This window comes from Mastigoproctus giganteus, chromosome 1 (assembly GCF_048544385.1).
Source record: "Mastigoproctus giganteus isolate SK-2022 chromosome 1, ASM4854438v1, whole genome shotgun sequence".
NCBI classification, from domain to species: domain Eukaryota; kingdom Metazoa; phylum Arthropoda; class Arachnida; order Uropygi; family Thelyphonidae; genus Mastigoproctus; species Mastigoproctus giganteus.
Genome location: NC_143575.1, coordinates 75254560 through 75271140, shown reverse-complemented (window position 1 = coordinate 75271140; position 16581 = coordinate 75254560). Strand labels below are relative to the sequence as shown.

Sequence of the window (16581 nt, the reverse complement as noted above, 5' to 3'; positions counted from 1 at the left end):
TTTATACACCTCAATCAGATCACCTCGCAGGTGCCTAGACTCCAGACACTATAATTTGCAAAACTTAAGCCTTTCTTCGTGAGAGCAACCCTTTGTTCCATTCACTAATCTATTTGCCCTTCTCTGTACTCGTTCCAACAGCTCAGAAAACTTCATATCTGCCTGTACAATTACCTCAAGGTCAGTGTAGTATTAGGATTTTGCATTATCATTATTAGAGGCACATGATGCAAGAAAGCAAGCTTAAGCAGCATCAGACAAAAAAAAAAAAAAAAAAGAGCTTCGATTTCACCCCTGCATTCGATCCAGATACCTGTCCAGCTCAGCCTTAAATTTATTTAGGCTATCAACTTCCACATCAAAGGATGGAGGTCTGTTCGACCAATCAACTTCCCACTGGCTAAAGGCAAACTGCCGCACATCTACCGTACAACTGTCTTTCTTCAATTTGAATTTATGCCCTCTCAGGCGATTATTCTGAGCAAGCGGAAGAATCCCGTCAGCATTGAGCATGCTCAAGCCATTTAAGGCTTTATACACTTCAATCAGATCACCTCGCAAGTGCCTAATCTCCAAACATGGTAATCTGCAAAACTTAAGCCTTTCTTCGTAAGAGCAACCTTTGTTCCATTCACTAATCTTGTTGCCCTTCACTGTACTCGTTCCAACAGCTCTACATCCTTATTAAAATGAGGCCCCCAGACCTGTATACTGTACTCTAGGTGTGGCCTGACCATCGCCTTATACATGGGGATAATCACCTCATTATCCATGCTAGAAAAATTACTGTATATCATTGACAAGACACCATGAGCTACTCTTGCAGTCCATCTGCACCGCTCAGAAAACTTCATATCTGCCTGCACAATTACCCCTAGGTCCTTTGCAATCTATGTCTCTGTCAGTGTAGTACCACAGATTTGATAGGTTACTCTGGGATTACTGCTTCTCATATGTAGTACTTAACTTTTGTCAATGTTAAACTTCATTTGCCACTTCTCAGCCCATCTGCTCAACTTTTCTAGATCTTGTTGCAGCAGTGTACTGTCATTGGTGTCATTAAAAACCCTGCCAACCTTCGTATCGTCTGCAAACTTGGACAAACTTGGACAGAAAACAACAATGGACCCAACACTGAACCTTGGGGTATTCCACTAATAACGTTAGTCCATGAAGAGCAGTGTCCATTGATTACCACTCTCTGTCTTCTCCCGCTCAACCATCTCTTTATCCATAGCAGCAATTTGCCTCCAATGCCGCACGCTCCAATTTGTGCAGCAATCTTCATTTGCAACCGTATCAAAAGCCTTTCTAATATCCAAATATATGATATCAAAATTATTCTTTTCATCCAGTTCTTTTATGACTATATCATAGTATCTAATCAAATTGGTCAGACCAGACTTCTCCTTAACAAACCCATGCTATGTCCGAGCTATAACTTAAATCTTATCTAGATGATCCTGCAGTGCCTCCATTAATTACCCTGGAACAGAAGTTAAACTAACAGGTTTGTAATTGCTTGTGTCTCCCTTTGATCCTCCTTTGTGGATTGTGGTCACATTTCCATATTTCCAGTCCATGGGTACCACCCCTGAGTCCAAAGAAGCTCTCATAATTATGGCTAAGGGTTTTCTTACTTCATTTTCTGCCTCCTTTAATATAACTGGATGGATTCCATCCACCTCAGGTGCTTTTTTATGTTTATCTTCAACAATTTCTCCTCCACTTTACTCTCAGTTATTAAAAGATTATTTAGCTTACTGCCAGAGTTCAATAAACCTCTGGCATTCCCACCCCTGAATAATTCCTCATGTGTGAATGTCGATGCAAAATATTCATTTAGTTTGTTGGCTACCTGAGCAGGATCATCAACAGTTGAACCATCGGTATCAAGTGGACCAATCTTATTCATCCCCTTCCTTCTAGAGTTTATATAAGTAAACAACTCTTTGCTGTTTTTCTTTGCATCCTCTGCAAAGATTTCTCGTAATCTGCCTTTGTCTGCCTAACCTCCTTTGAGATTAATCACTAATCTGATTGAAAACAATCAGACAAGTTTATATCTGTCATAGGCTTCTGTGTCACCTGATGCTCTATATGCATCCCATATATTTCTTCTCCGCCACGAGCCTCATTAATTCACCTGATATCCATTTAAGCCTAAATATTGAACAATATTTCGTAGTTGGTATGAAAAGCCTAGTAGCTTCCAAGATTATTTCTTTGAATGCTTCCCATTTTGAATTTTCTGTTGGTAAAATCATGAATTGGTCCCACAGTATAGAAGTGAAATGCTGTCTCCGACTACAGTAGTCACTTTTGCGAAAGCAAAATCCCTTCCTTTTACCCCTGATGGTAGTTGTCTGTTTGAGTAAATCCCACTCCAGCATACTGTGATCACTGCCACCTAGTGGTTCCTTTATCTGCAGATTCTTAATGCCTGAAGAATCACTACTGATAATCAGAGCATGAGTATTACTCCCTCTAGTTGCCTCCCGAATATGCTGCTGTTGAAAACAATCATCCAATAAATCCATGAAAGCCTTGCTTGATATCATCCTTCTTCTATGATGATATCAAGTGTGTGTGTGTGTGTGTGTGTGTGTGTGTGTGTGTGTGTGTGTGTGTGTGTGTGTGTGTGTGTGAGTGACTAACCCACAAATTTCACTCATTCTGTGGGAAATTAAAATCCCCCATTATAAGACACTGTGATTTTCTGGCCCACTCTATTTCTCTGCACAATTGCTCATTATACTCATCAGATTCGTTTGGACTATAATGCACACCTACTCTCATTTTTCCTTTCCCAGTGCTTACGTCACACCAAACGGACTGAACATTGCATTGTCCACCAACATCAACAACCACTTTCTGAGAATTTTTGTGTTTCTTAATTAACAGCATAATCCCTCCTCCCTTCCTGTCCTGTCTATCCTCCTCTGTACACATTGTACTCCCCAAATTCCAATTGTGCACTGCTTATATCTGTGTGACACCACATCTCTGATGTCCCAACAATATCTGCTTTTGATGTCTTGAATAGCACTTCCAGCTCATCAAATTTATTAACTATACTCCTAGCATTGGTGTACATGCAAGTATACATGTACCTGTTTCTACTTTTAGTTACCCTATCACAGCTCATGTTGTGGCTGTGTTAGGGTAACTAAGACTCCCAGCTAACTAAGATTCCACTATGACTCCCAGCAGTCCTGGAAATCCCTTTTCATCTTGCTTTCCAGGCTGCTGCTCAATTGCATTTCAATAGAAGCAGTGCAAGAATCACTGTCACCTTTGCCAGTGGCTGCTGTTAATCTATTAGTCCGTGTATCCCACCAAGATTTGCAAATCATTTCATCAACCAGACTCACATTGTCTGCAGTTGTCGACGTCGATTGCCTTCCTTTTCGATTAGCATCTGTCAGTTCGGTGCGACCACTTTCAAACTGTTGGCACCACTTCACTATGGCTGGATGCGACATTGCATTCCCCCCATTCACCGCCGTTATTTCACGATGACTCTCGGAACAATTCAGATTTTTCACCCAGAAAAATTGTACTGTTCTGCGTTTCTCGAAGTTGGAGTAACATGCTAGCTGACGTGCCGCACAATAATAACTCTATTCCCTGCAGGCGCCGCATCTTTTGTGAAATTATATCAAGAGATTGCGGCGGGTTTAACTTATTTTTTGTATGCCCCTCGCATATATATACAGGGGTGGGCACGCATGAGGTCAATGAGAGCCGCATTCCGGTTTTTCATATATTATAAAGAGCCACACCATAGTTACATAGTATTAAATACACAAATTCAAATTTAATTTAATTTAATTAAATTAATGTGATTACATATTCTACACAAGTCTTAAGTGCTATGTAAAGTATGCATATATAAGAAAATATAATTAAGAGAAAGAAAATACAAAATAATTATTTCAAAGATTTAATGAAGACCTTTGGTCTTCGTTAAATCTTTGAAATTTGGCGTAAATTTTGTTAAAGGCGTTCGCAGCAATTCAGTGTGATGATGATTGGTCAACTGTGAACGATATTTCGACTTCAAGAACTTGATTGTGGAGTACAAAGATTCACAGCAATATGTTGTACCAAAAATTGAAATTAGACGGCAAGCAGCTTCCTTTAAATGTGGATATTTTGATTCTGGCACGAGTTTCCAACATTCAATTATAGAAGTAGATTTGTGCTGCATTTGCAATGCCTGATCATCTTTCATCTCTAATAACTCCAATTCGCCAGCCGCTTTTTCAACAAGTATTATTTCAGAAATTGGAAATCCATCTTCAATAATATCACAAATAAATGGGTTCACAAAATATGCAAATGCAGATTTCGAAACTTTTCAAATCTTCAAACCTATGTTTGAAATCTGCTTGCAATTCTTCCAATTTTTCTTTGTATTCGTCTAACTTTTCTTCCTTGATATTAATTATATTTGCTTTTACTCGTGGAAAATGATTAAATATTTTGTTCTTAAGATCCAACACAAAAAGCCGAAGTTTAGCTTCAAAACTAAATACAGTTTGTGACAAATCAATAATAATTTTTTTCTTTCCTTGTAAAGCTAAATTAAGTGTTTGCAAATGTTCTATAATGTCTGTAAGGAACGTTAAGTCAGAAAGCCAAGTTTCATTTTCTAATTCTGAGTATTTCCTTTTTCTTTTGTAAATGTTATGATAGGATTTAGGAGTTCCACAAAACGGCTCAAAACATTGTAAGTTGACAGCCATCTTACAACACACCACAGGGATAAATCATTGGGCAATTCATCCGTTTCGTCATTCATTCGCAACTCTTCTAAAAAGTTCTTAAATTGACGATGTGTGGTTTGGCATTTGTTCTAATTAAATTCACAATCTGCAAAATAATCTTCCACACATTTTCCTATTTGAAGTACTTCGCTATGAGATGCTCTCGGTGAATTATGTAGTGAAGAGGTAAGAAAAGTGGAATTTTAGGATCGTTGTTTAAAAGACCAATGAGTCCCTATCATTGCAGGCGCTCCGTCGGTCGCAACACTTACAAGTTTATCACGAGGCAATTCAAACCTGTTCATTACTTCATCAAGCGCATGTCTAACATCGATACCGACAGTTGTTTCGATAAGAGCTACTAGGTCTAACATTTCTTCCTTCACATTTACGTCTGCAGATACATAGCGGACAAAAACGGCCAATTGTGGAACATTCTGAATGTCTGTAGACTCGTCGAGAGCTAAACTAAATGCTGTACAATTTTTCAAATCACACATCAAACTATTTTCAACATTTTTACTAATTGCACCAATATGACGCTCAGTTGTACGGCGTGATAGGAACCTGTGTGATCAATTTTTCTAGTTTTGTATTATCTGGATCCAAAACTTTAACCACTTCTTCCATGTTTCTTTTAATAAATTCTCCTTCTCCATATGGACGTTTGGCACGAGCAATATTCCAAGCTATCAAAAAACTAACTTCGTTTGCTCTGTCATCTTCGCGACTAAAAGAAGACAAGAGTCCGTGTTGCTTATGAAGAGCAGATTGCAAGGACTTAAGTTTCTCTGTTCGCAATTTTGAATTGAGTGGATATTGAGTTGAAAAGCGGGGATGACTTACTTTGTAATGTCGACGTAAATTGCTTACTTTGTAGTTTGCAATTGTAACTTTACAAATAAGACACAACGACTTTCCATTATTGTCAATAAAAGCAAAATTTTCTACCCAATTCTTCTTGAAAGATTCAATTTTCTTGTTCGTATTTTCGTTTTTTGATATTTTATCAAAGAGGTCATGTTATCAAAAAATCAAAAAATTTAAATAAATTTAATTCCAAAGTCTGGAATTGAAACTCTTATGGGAGGTTTGGTCACATAGCGTTGCACAAGTCCGCTGATGGCGCCAGCAGTGTAAATGCGCGTGGATTTATTTATAATCAAAATAAAAAATAGCAAAATATCTAGACATAAAAAAAAAAATAAACACAACATAAAATCCGTATAACAAAATATTAGTTACTTAGTTAATTTAACAAGATTCAATGAAAAAAGTTCTGAAATAATAAAAAAAAAAAAGATTTAATGGGAGCCGCACTTAACTCAACGAAGAGCCGCATGCGGCTCTGAGAGCCGCATTTGCCCACCGTTGTATATATATATATATATATGATAGTTATTACAATAATATAATTAGAAACAAAATTACAATTCATAATACAAATTATACATACTTTTATAATAATTTTATTCTTTATATAGAGATACTAAGTAAATCAATTAAAGATCACAAAGTTAAAAAAGATAGCGTACAATGGATACTACACCTTTTTATAAGGAAATAAACATATAAAATTTTAAAAAAATAATAAGCTTAATAATAATAATAATAATAATAATAAAGAGGTAAATTGCAACCATTATCAACCCACTGCAGGATGGAAGCCTTCTCAACAATTCATGCTGAGAGAATAAGTTTAATAACTTAAACCCAAATTACGTGTTACCCCTGGAATGTTGCTGTGGCACCCTACGGTGCCGTTGCACCCCGTTTGAAAACCACTGATCTCGACCATGGGTTTGTCACAGTGGTTTACCGAATCGGCCACCTAGGTTACGGGAACTAAACGCTTTAGATTTTTCCTGTTGGGGTGCATGAAAGGTCTTGTGTACCGCACAAAAGCGCAAACACAAGATGCGTTACTTGATCGTATATTGAATGCTGTGCTCGCATAAACGATAGCCATGGTGAGCTTATCGAATAGCCTATGTAGCTCACACACGATCGGCGAAATGCACTGTAGTCGAAGGTGATGTTTTTGAGAATCTGCTCTGACCATACGCGCCTACGTATTTGTAAACACTTAAACTTTCCTAAATAAATAAAAAGTAAAAACTTTTTGTTTTGTTTATGCGTCCATTGTTGTTATTTTTATTTTATATCGCTCTTAATTGCTTCTTTTTTTTTTTTTCTACCGTTCTAACAGCCACAGCTGTGTAATCATTCTAATCAGGGCCATGTATATATGCGCTTGTCTCAAAAATCAGCTCTAAAAGTTATGCAATTCTTTGTGAATCATCCTTTATATTGAGAAAGATGAGGAAATACGAGTGACGTCAAGAGGGATTTTTGTAGCATAGACTAGATCATTAGATAGAATTACTAGTCTGTGTTTTACGGGATCCTGAAAAATCCCCTCGTAACCCCGTGCTCGATAAAATAAATAAATATAATAATCTATGGCTATACGTTTTTTTTTTTTTTTTTCAGAAAACCGAAGAGAGAAACCAAGTCACCAATAAGTCGTGACATTCCGTGACCATGAACGTTGCGTCATAATAATAGGATCATGCAATTATTTGTATGTTTTCTAAGGACTGATATATATATATATATATATATTTTTTTTTTTTTTTTTTTCTTTTCAAGAATCAGCACTACCGATCACACTGTTCAAACTTATGCAGTGGTGCTCATCCTACACCGCTCCAATTAAGCCCATTATGCTGAGTAGCCTGACCTCCATCCTCCTCTTGATTTGTTTGCCCCCCTCCATGGAACTTTTGTTGTCTATGAAGGAAAAACAATGTACGATTTTTTTGACATATAAGTAAACCTGAACAATGTTCCTACTTCCGGTGGTGTTGGTATCACTAGCGTTAGTAAGCGAAATAAAGAGACGAGAGTTTTGTACTTAGTAGAAATCGTGTTGGTGATTATTTTGTACTATCTTCGTATCTTTACGGGATGTGATATTGGGATCGCGCACACACACAAGAAAAGTGGGCTCAAGAGAGAAAAAGAATAACGGTCATCTGCAAGTCTGCTTCTTCCTGAACGTAATCCATGGGTTTAGTTATTTTGTTGATCGTACTTTGCTGTGCATGTCGATAATGGGGCAGATTTCTACTTAGTTGTTTCTTGTACGTTAACAGAAAAGAAAAGTTAAAAATTTCAGTTAATCACTTGTGGCGTGGGGTTTCAAAAAACACGGCCATAAATTCTCAACTTGTATTGTAAATATAATGCCGTATTGTAGGACTTGAAAAGTACGTTTACTGTAGGGATGTACCTTTCACAATGTGTCCTAGATTCAACTGTGGCTTTCATCTCCTACAGGAGAACCCAAAACGAGTAAGTTCAGCTGCTGTAGATCACGTGTAAAGCGTTTCTAAATATAATGCAAGGAAGGGTCGATCGCCTGAACAGTATGATTTGTTTAATTAATAGCGCCCATTTTTTATATGTGTAGACAGTACTACGAATAGTATTTGGCGACTAAACAGTAAATGTGACTTACAGATTTTAACGTAGTAAAATAAAGGCGCTTACACAGAAAATAGAATAACACAAAAAGAAAGACATCGCCAAAAACGTTGGCATGGTATGTTCCTGCCAACATAAGGTTTTACAAAAATAAAAATTAGAATTGTAAGAAAAATTTCTTATATTCACTCTGGTTTTTGGAAGTTTCCTTACCTTCCTGTTATTCTTTTTTCTCTATAAGCAGACTTTATTTTACTATAAAATTTTAAGCCGCATTAACCCAGGGGCTCACATCTGGTGAGTATGGGCTTGGCACACCCAGGGTCCTGAGCTGGATATCATCATTCTTCTCTTTCTTGATGATTCCCTTCTACTTTTGCCTCTCTTTCTCTCACTCATTCACAGGGTAACTTGGGTAATTTTTTTTTTGGCTTCCTTGCACCATATAGCTCATAATAATAATTTCCTGTCTGATCAGTGTGGTGTGGACAAGAATGTTGTACATAACAGTTGTAAGCCTGAATAGTATGATTGCTCAATGATAATGTTTACAAGTTGAATTTTAGTCAAATTACTTTTATTCTGCAATTATGATTAAAAAAAAGAAAATAAAATTCCCCATTTCTCCGTTTTGTAGAATAAAAATAAAAGCAATATGAAAGTGTGTATATTATTATAATTATTATTATAATTAGCCATGTGGTGCAAGGAAGCCTTGAGGCTTTTGCTGCACCATCCAAAAAAAAAAAAAAAAAACATTCTGAGTTATCCTGAGAGAGAGAGAGTGTGTGTTTGTGTCGGAAGTAAAAGGGAATCACCAAAAATGAGAAAAATGATGATATCCAGCTAAGGAACCTGGGTGTGCCAAGTCCATACTCACCAGATGTGAGCCCCTATAGGGTAATTACCCCCACCCTCCCAAATTAAAGATTATTCCAAATGTTCTTGTAGGTTTTACTTCTGTATTATCTACAGAAAAATTTACATAGGCTGCAATTATCCCTACCTGATTGGATTTCCCTTATTTTCTTATGCATTCTACCCCCCCCTCCCTTCCAAAATGAATCTGAATCCACTCATGGTATATTGTAATGGTGAACAACAAAATTTCCATCACTTTCTGGTAAACTTGTAGTATGGGGACTGAGAAACTTCCCAAAATGTGAATAAAGTTACATGACATTATCACATCAGGTATAATCTCTTATTAGGGAACCACTAGGTGGCCATGATCATAATATTATATATTGATTTGGGACATACTTAAGGATGACTGCAATGGTCTTAAAGAGTTTTAAATTATTTTTAATGGGACCATTGAATGATGTTGCCAACTGCAAATTTTAAATGGAAAGCATTCAGGGAAGTAATAACAGAAGCTATTAAGCTTTTTTTTTTTTTTTTTTTACCAATTAAAGGGATATTGTTCAAAGTTTAGACCTAAATAGATGTCAAAAGAACTGATGAGACTAGTGAGTTAGAAAAAAAAAATACATGGTATAATTATCAATTATCAGAGGACATAGGAACCTACCATAAATACAAGCTAGTCAATTTGCAAAAGAGGTGAGTCAAGCTAAAGAAAGTTATCAGAATTCTTTGGCCAAGAACACAAAGAAAAGTAGTAAAGAATTATTTGCTTATATTAACTAGAAAAGGGAAGGAATGAACTACATTGGCTCACTAGATATGAATGGCATAATTACTAATGATTGTCTTCAGCTTGCTGACAAACGGAATAAATATTTTTCATCTAGCTTCGTGCATGAAGTTTTTAGGGACAAGAATATCAGAAGTTTACTAACTTGGATTTCCCTTATTTTCTTATGCATCTTTATGCAACTGGGAACTAAACTATTTTGTGATAATTGAGGAGAAAGTGGAAGACAAATTGTTGGAGCTAAAAGAAAAAAAGTCCCTTGGGGCTGAATTGACTCTATCCAATTCAATTAAAAGAAGCAGCAAAAGAGGTAAGCAAAACTTTGGCCTATTATGAGAACATCCTTGGATTCATGGGGAGATTCCAGTAGATTGGAGATGTGCAAATGCCTATCCTGTTACAAAGGGGAATAAAAGGGTAAAGTGAGTAATTACAGACCTGTAATCTTGACTTCTCTTCCAGGGAGAGTAATGGAGTCAGTAGTTGAAGTATTACAGGATCATCTTGATTGGGATGATGTTATATGGAAATCTGACTGATCTGATTAAATATTATGATGCAGTAATCAAGAAGTGGGATGCAAAAACTATTTTTTACATCATATACTTAGATTTCAGTAAAGCTTTTGACACTGTTGCACATGAAAGACTACAGTGCACATTGGAGCAACTTGGCATTAGGGGCTGGTTACTGCTATGGATAAAGGGATGATTGATTGGCAGAAGACAGAGGGTGTTATAAATGAACACTGCTCTTCTTGGAATAATGTCATTAGTGGCACCCTTCAGGATTTAGAGCAGGCCCCTTACTGTTTTTGATATTTCTTAATAATATTGATGAGGCAATATCAAAATTATTGTTTAAGCTTGCAGATGATCCAAAGGTTTTCAAGGTGGTTAATGATAGGAATCAGTTCACCTTGATTCCTATCATTAACCACCTTGAACACCTTCCAACTTTAACAAGAGTTAGGCAAGTAGACTGAGATGTGTCAGTTGAATTTCAACGTTTATAAATGCAAGGTACTGCAGCATGTGGGCAGCAGTAATCCAAAGTTGTATACGTGGCATGTATATGCAAGGTGATTTTGGATTGCCTGTCATAATTTATACAGCAGGTTTCTGACAACAGAAGGAATCAAATTTCTTAGGAGTTTTTTCAAAAATGGTGTATGACACAGTTTTAAAGAAAAATGATGTTAAAATGTCATATCAGAAAATTTTATGCAAAATGATATTATAGGTGACCCCCCACTTAATGCTGATAATTCTTTCTGATAAAACAGAGCACTGAGTGAATCAGTGCTAAGCAAGCACCATAAGGTAACATGTATTTATGAGTTGTGGTCTGTGTCATAGGATATTTCTTAATCAATAATAAACCATAGTGAAAAAATGCACAAATGTTGGTCAAAATATTTAATATTCAAAAATTTCCACATTACATAAGTATAATAATTATATGTTAGTAACTACATTGTTTCAAAATTAAACTTAAAATGCCAATTAAAATCGTGAATTTATTAATCGGATGTCCCTGGTCTGTTGAGTTTTCATATCTTTGAACTGAAAAATGTGCCAATTTTGTGTTGTACTTTGGCCTTCTTCCTCTTGTTGTACAAAATCATGTAGGGATTTATTTATTTCTTTAAATTTCTTATTACCTTTGAACTTCATTCCATGCCAGGGTCATTCTCCCATAAAGAGGGAGCATTAATTTAAGTTGAAGGATTATTGCAGGGTAAATGTGCAGACGTTTGCCTTCAGCGAGTGGGAGGTTGATTGTTGGAACAGGCTTCCATCTGTTGAATAAATTTGAGAAAGAACTAGACAAATTCTTTGAGGATATGGATGAGAGAAGTATGTAGTGCTTTTTTTTTTTGGCTGATGCTATATAAATTTACTTGCATCATTATTTGTCACTAGTACTACTGCTACATTTTTTTCAGTCTTTGAAAGCTTCACTAAATCCTTTTGCAGTCAGCAACTTTATCAGTTCTTTATCTGTGGGATCTTGATCACTTCTCCCTCAGTTGCACTTTCTTGTTATTTTATCATTTCCATGAGTTCTTCATTAGAGAGGCCATCCCTGTCGTTGTTGACCATCACTTTTATGTCGTCATTGTCTATTTCTGATTATTATGATTGAAATGGAAAAGAAGCAGGATTTCATCCAATCCTGCTTCTTTTCCAAACTCAACCAAATCATCAGGTTCTCAACAAAATCTTTTCTCAACCAAATCATCAGGTTCTTGTGGGAATCCTTTATGTAATCTTTCCAAACTTTCCTCCACACTCCATTCATTGATTTCTGAGTCACTTAATCCTAGGCACTTGAAAGGTTGTAGATGGCAGTTTTAATGTTTTAGGATTTCCAAAATTCATTTAGACTCTGTATGTTTTCACCAGTGTTTATGGTTTTAACAGCTTGGAAAAAGGTGTTGCTTATGTAGTAGGCTTTAAATGTGGCAGTAGCACCTTGGTCCATTGGTTGGATCAGAGATATAGTGTTTGAAGTCTTAAATGATTCCACATTTTTTTCAAGGTGAGCTTTCTTCAGCCCTTCATTTAGGCTAATTGCTTTTTATTTAATAATAATTGAACTTAATGAAATTCTGCATTGGATATTATCTTCAATAAAATTATTTAGATGTTTCCATTTCAATCATAATATCCAATCTAGCCCTTTAGTTGCCTGCAGTGGAACAGCTGTCTTTCCCATTGCTAATATTGATTCTCTATTTTTTTATAATTGTTCTTACAGTTGAAACTGCCAGTCCTAAATTATTGCATACATCCACTTGTCATTGACTGGAATTGATTCACTTCAAAATGTCTAATTTAATTTTAAGCTCAATTTTTCTTTCCTTTGTAGTCTTCGTAGTGCTTTTTTATTCTTATCTGCTATTATTAACCCTTTGAAAATGTAAATGTTGCATTCATTACAATACAATGTTCAAGTAAACTATCCATTATGAACAATGTCTAACACTGTACTGAATGATATCTCTCATGATCATGCACAGAGCACATATGTATACACTGGTAAAAGAGTGTTATAGTGAGTTCTGACAGCATTATAATGAGATATGGGTTCTAATACACTGAGTGGACAGAAATCATGGGATATCTACCTAGTAACTGGGTAGGTCCACCTTTCACCCAAATAAGGGCAGTCGCATGACAAGGCATTGAGTCCACTAGTTCATGAAAGCATTCCACGGGTATTTCCATCCATGCTCGCTGCACCGCTGTCCATAAGTTCCACGCATTCCTGGGTGGAGGATCCAAAGCTTGAATGGACATTTCCACAGCATCCCAAACACGATTGAAAGCCTTTGAGATATCAAGAGCAACTGCTTGTGTTTCACCGAACTTTTCCATTGAATTTGTCCATAAATGGGAACATAAGCCAGAAAATCACCAGTGGATCGACACTGATGGAATCCATACTGGTGGCGATCATTGATCAGATGGAAGGATTCGAGGTAGTTTAAGAGTTGGCAGTTAATTGATTTCTCCATTACTTTAGAAAAAGTAGAAGTAATTGCAATGGGACGATAATTGGATGGGAGGGACTTGTCACCCTTTTTAGGAACTAGCTGGATATGAGCAAATTTCCAAGCAGAAAGAAAAACACCTTTGGAATAAGAAAGTGAAAAAAGGCGGCAAAGAATAGGAGTAAGTTCAGGAACACAGGTTTTGAGAACAAGTGGAGAAATACCATCAGGACTTGGAGCTTTCTTAGCATCAAGATTCGTCGAAATCCTTCTGACATCCTTTTGACGGAAGACCAGAGGAGGCATTGAATGGAGCGTGTTGGGAATGGTGGGAGGTGTTTTACCAAGATCATTAATACATGAGTTGGAAGGAAAATGGGATGCTAGCAGGTCAGCTTTATCCTTGGCTGAAGTGACAATAGAACCATCTGGTTTTGACAGAGGTAGGAGCAGAGATGGGCAAAAGTTGCGGCCAATAGCTATGGCAAGAGACGAGAATGCTTGGCTACCATTAAGGCAAGAAGCAAGTTTTCTACTCTTAGCCTGTTCAAAATCTAATTTGGACCGATTAATAACTGCTTTACAATTGTTGTGAGCTTTGGTGTAGGCAGAAAATGAAACCAAAGAATTGGAAACAAGCCAATTATGATCTGCAACATTCTTCTCTTGAACAGCCTTAGAACATTTATTGGAAAACCAAGGTTTAGATAAAGGACGAGATTTTAAAGTGGAGTGTGGAATAAAGGATTCCATGCCTGCAAGAATAATTGCACTGACACGATCTGAGCAAACATTGACATCAGAAGTTTTGAAACAGTAATCCGACCAAGGAAAAGAAGAAAAGAAGTCTCGCAGGTCATCCAATTTTGCATTCTTGTAATGCCAAAAACACGAAGTTGGGAATAGCCATGAGATAAAGGCTCCATTGGAGAAGAGACAATCATCAAGTTGTGATCTAAGGTGCTTAAAGGACCACTCACATTGACCGTGTACTTAGAAGGGTTGTTTGTGAGAAAAAGATCAAGCGTATTGGCTGTATGGTTAGGATTGTCGGTATTCTGGTAGGAAAATGAACAATCTGTCCAAAGTCATTAGTAATTGTAAAAGCCTCAGCATCTTGACTAGCTTGGTCGGTGTGACTAGAGAATGGAAGCCAGCTGGAGTTGTGAACATTAAAATCACCAAGGAAAATTACTTCACTGTTAGGAAAGTTGGACTGGAGAAAGTCAAGTTGCAAAGAGAGGAAGTCAAAGAGCTCCAACTGATTAGTGGAGTTCGGAGAACGGTAGAGACAACAGATGAATTTTACAGAATGAGGTAGAGAGATTTTAAGCCAGAGAAGGTTGAAAAGAGGAGATTCCAAATTACCAATTCTCTGATAGGGAATATCAGAATGGACATATGCACAAGTACCACCTTTGAGACGAAAGCAATCATACAGCGAATAATTTGGGCAACTGAAATGAGCAGTGGTTGAATCAATGGATTAACTGAGATTCTGTCAGAAAAAGTACATGGGATTTGGCAGACTGCAAGTGGAAATGGACATCGTTGAGATTAGAACTGAGACCACGTATATTTGTGAAATGGACTAGGAGGTGTTTGGGAGATTTCGATATTTTTGTAAATAAGCTTACTCTATTAGTTTAACAAATCATATTGTATTCAATGGTAAGAAAAGTGAGAGGGACCTGCTGTATGAAATAATGAAATTTTTGGATATGGCATACACATGGTATGAATATACCCAGATCCTTGACATAACGTGGTCTTGGCAATGTCCCCCTGAATACACACTACTCGGACTCCCTCCAGTCACCATCTGACAGAGTAAAGGTAGCAAGATTATACGCTAGCTTATCCGGAAGCCTCCTAGAGAGTTACCAACAGGGTCGGTCTGGCATACTAACTAGCGGCCGGCCTGCGAACACAGTTTTAGAATTGTACCCTTGAAATGTAAGGAAGTTTAGATCTTGCAATGATGTCCATCATAACTTCAAAAGACATCAGTAATACTGCATGATGGAAGAGATGGGAAAGGTTTGACCGGAACTTGGCTCTGGAGACTAAACATGGGTTCCACCACTTCAAGCCTCTAATAAGCAAAGTGGTGGTATTGCACCGGTTGATGAGAGTCATCTACCACCTAGTATTGCCTGGTAACACAGAGGGGCGGCATTCCTCCATGTGGTGTGGGTGCCACATCTCGACCCCTACTTACATTGGTTCACACCTTGGTGGTCATGCACAGTGTTCTTGCACATGATAGTTATACCTAGGATTACTAACAGTCCCACCATTGTGAAGGTGCAAGCAGAGGATATGGCTGTCACAGACCGACCGGACTTTGCTTAAATTGGGTCCACTTGACTTGAGTGTCACCCGAATATCATTCCATCACTGTTTTAGACTCCCAGGTAGCAAGTACAGCTTCTCTGGCATATCTGAGCGACTGTCTGCGACAACCTCTGTACCACCTCTGCAATAGAGTGACCCATGTGTTGGGCACCCGCTATCATCCCTCTTTCAGATTTGGTTAACTCACAACATTTATCCACACTGACATCGAATTACCATCTATATGAATGCAGTGTACCTATATCTGTGTACCGTTGCTCAGGAACCAGGTATCCCATGAATTGTGTCCTTTCATTTTACAAACTTGAGCGATGTGGCATTAAGGGCAAGTTACTGCTATGGATAAAGGGATGGTTGAGTGGAAGAAGACAGAGATTGGTTATGAATGGCCACTGCTCTTCGTGGACTAATGTTATTAGTGGACTCCCACAGGGTTTATTGCTGGGTTCATTGTTGTTTCAATATTTATTAATGAAGGTATATCAGGCTTAATGTCTAAGTTTGCAGACGATACAAAAGTTGGCACAGTGGTTAAGAACAGTGATCAGGATGAGCTACTGCAACAAGATCTAGGAAAATTAGGTCAATGCACTGAGAAATGGCAGTTGAAGTTTAACATTGACAAATGCAAGGTACTCCATATGGGTTGCAGTAATCCCAGAGCAACTTATCAACTGTGGTACTGCACTTATGACAGTGGAAAATGGAAAAGACCTGGGGGTAATTGTGCAGACAGATATGAAATTCTCTGAACAGTGCAGACAGGTTGCCAGGTCAGCTCATTGGGCTTTGTCAATGATATA

At 37.4% G+C, this 16581-nt stretch overlaps 1 protein-coding gene across 1 annotated transcript in view; it reads left to right on the top strand.

Annotated features, from left to right (window-relative positions):
- The first annotated feature begins 8004 nt into the window (after nt 1-8004).
- The window catches only part of LOC150090896 (sorting nexin-25-like), a 325882-nt gene continuing 317305 nt past the window's right edge, over nt 8005-16581 (top strand). Inside the window, exon 1 of the mRNA XM_090376672.1 lies at nt 8005-8129. Coding sequence (XP_090232798.1) covers nt 8076-8129 — 54 coding nt within the window. The 5' untranslated portion in view covers nt 8005-8075. The remainder of the gene's footprint in view (nt 8130-16581) is intronic.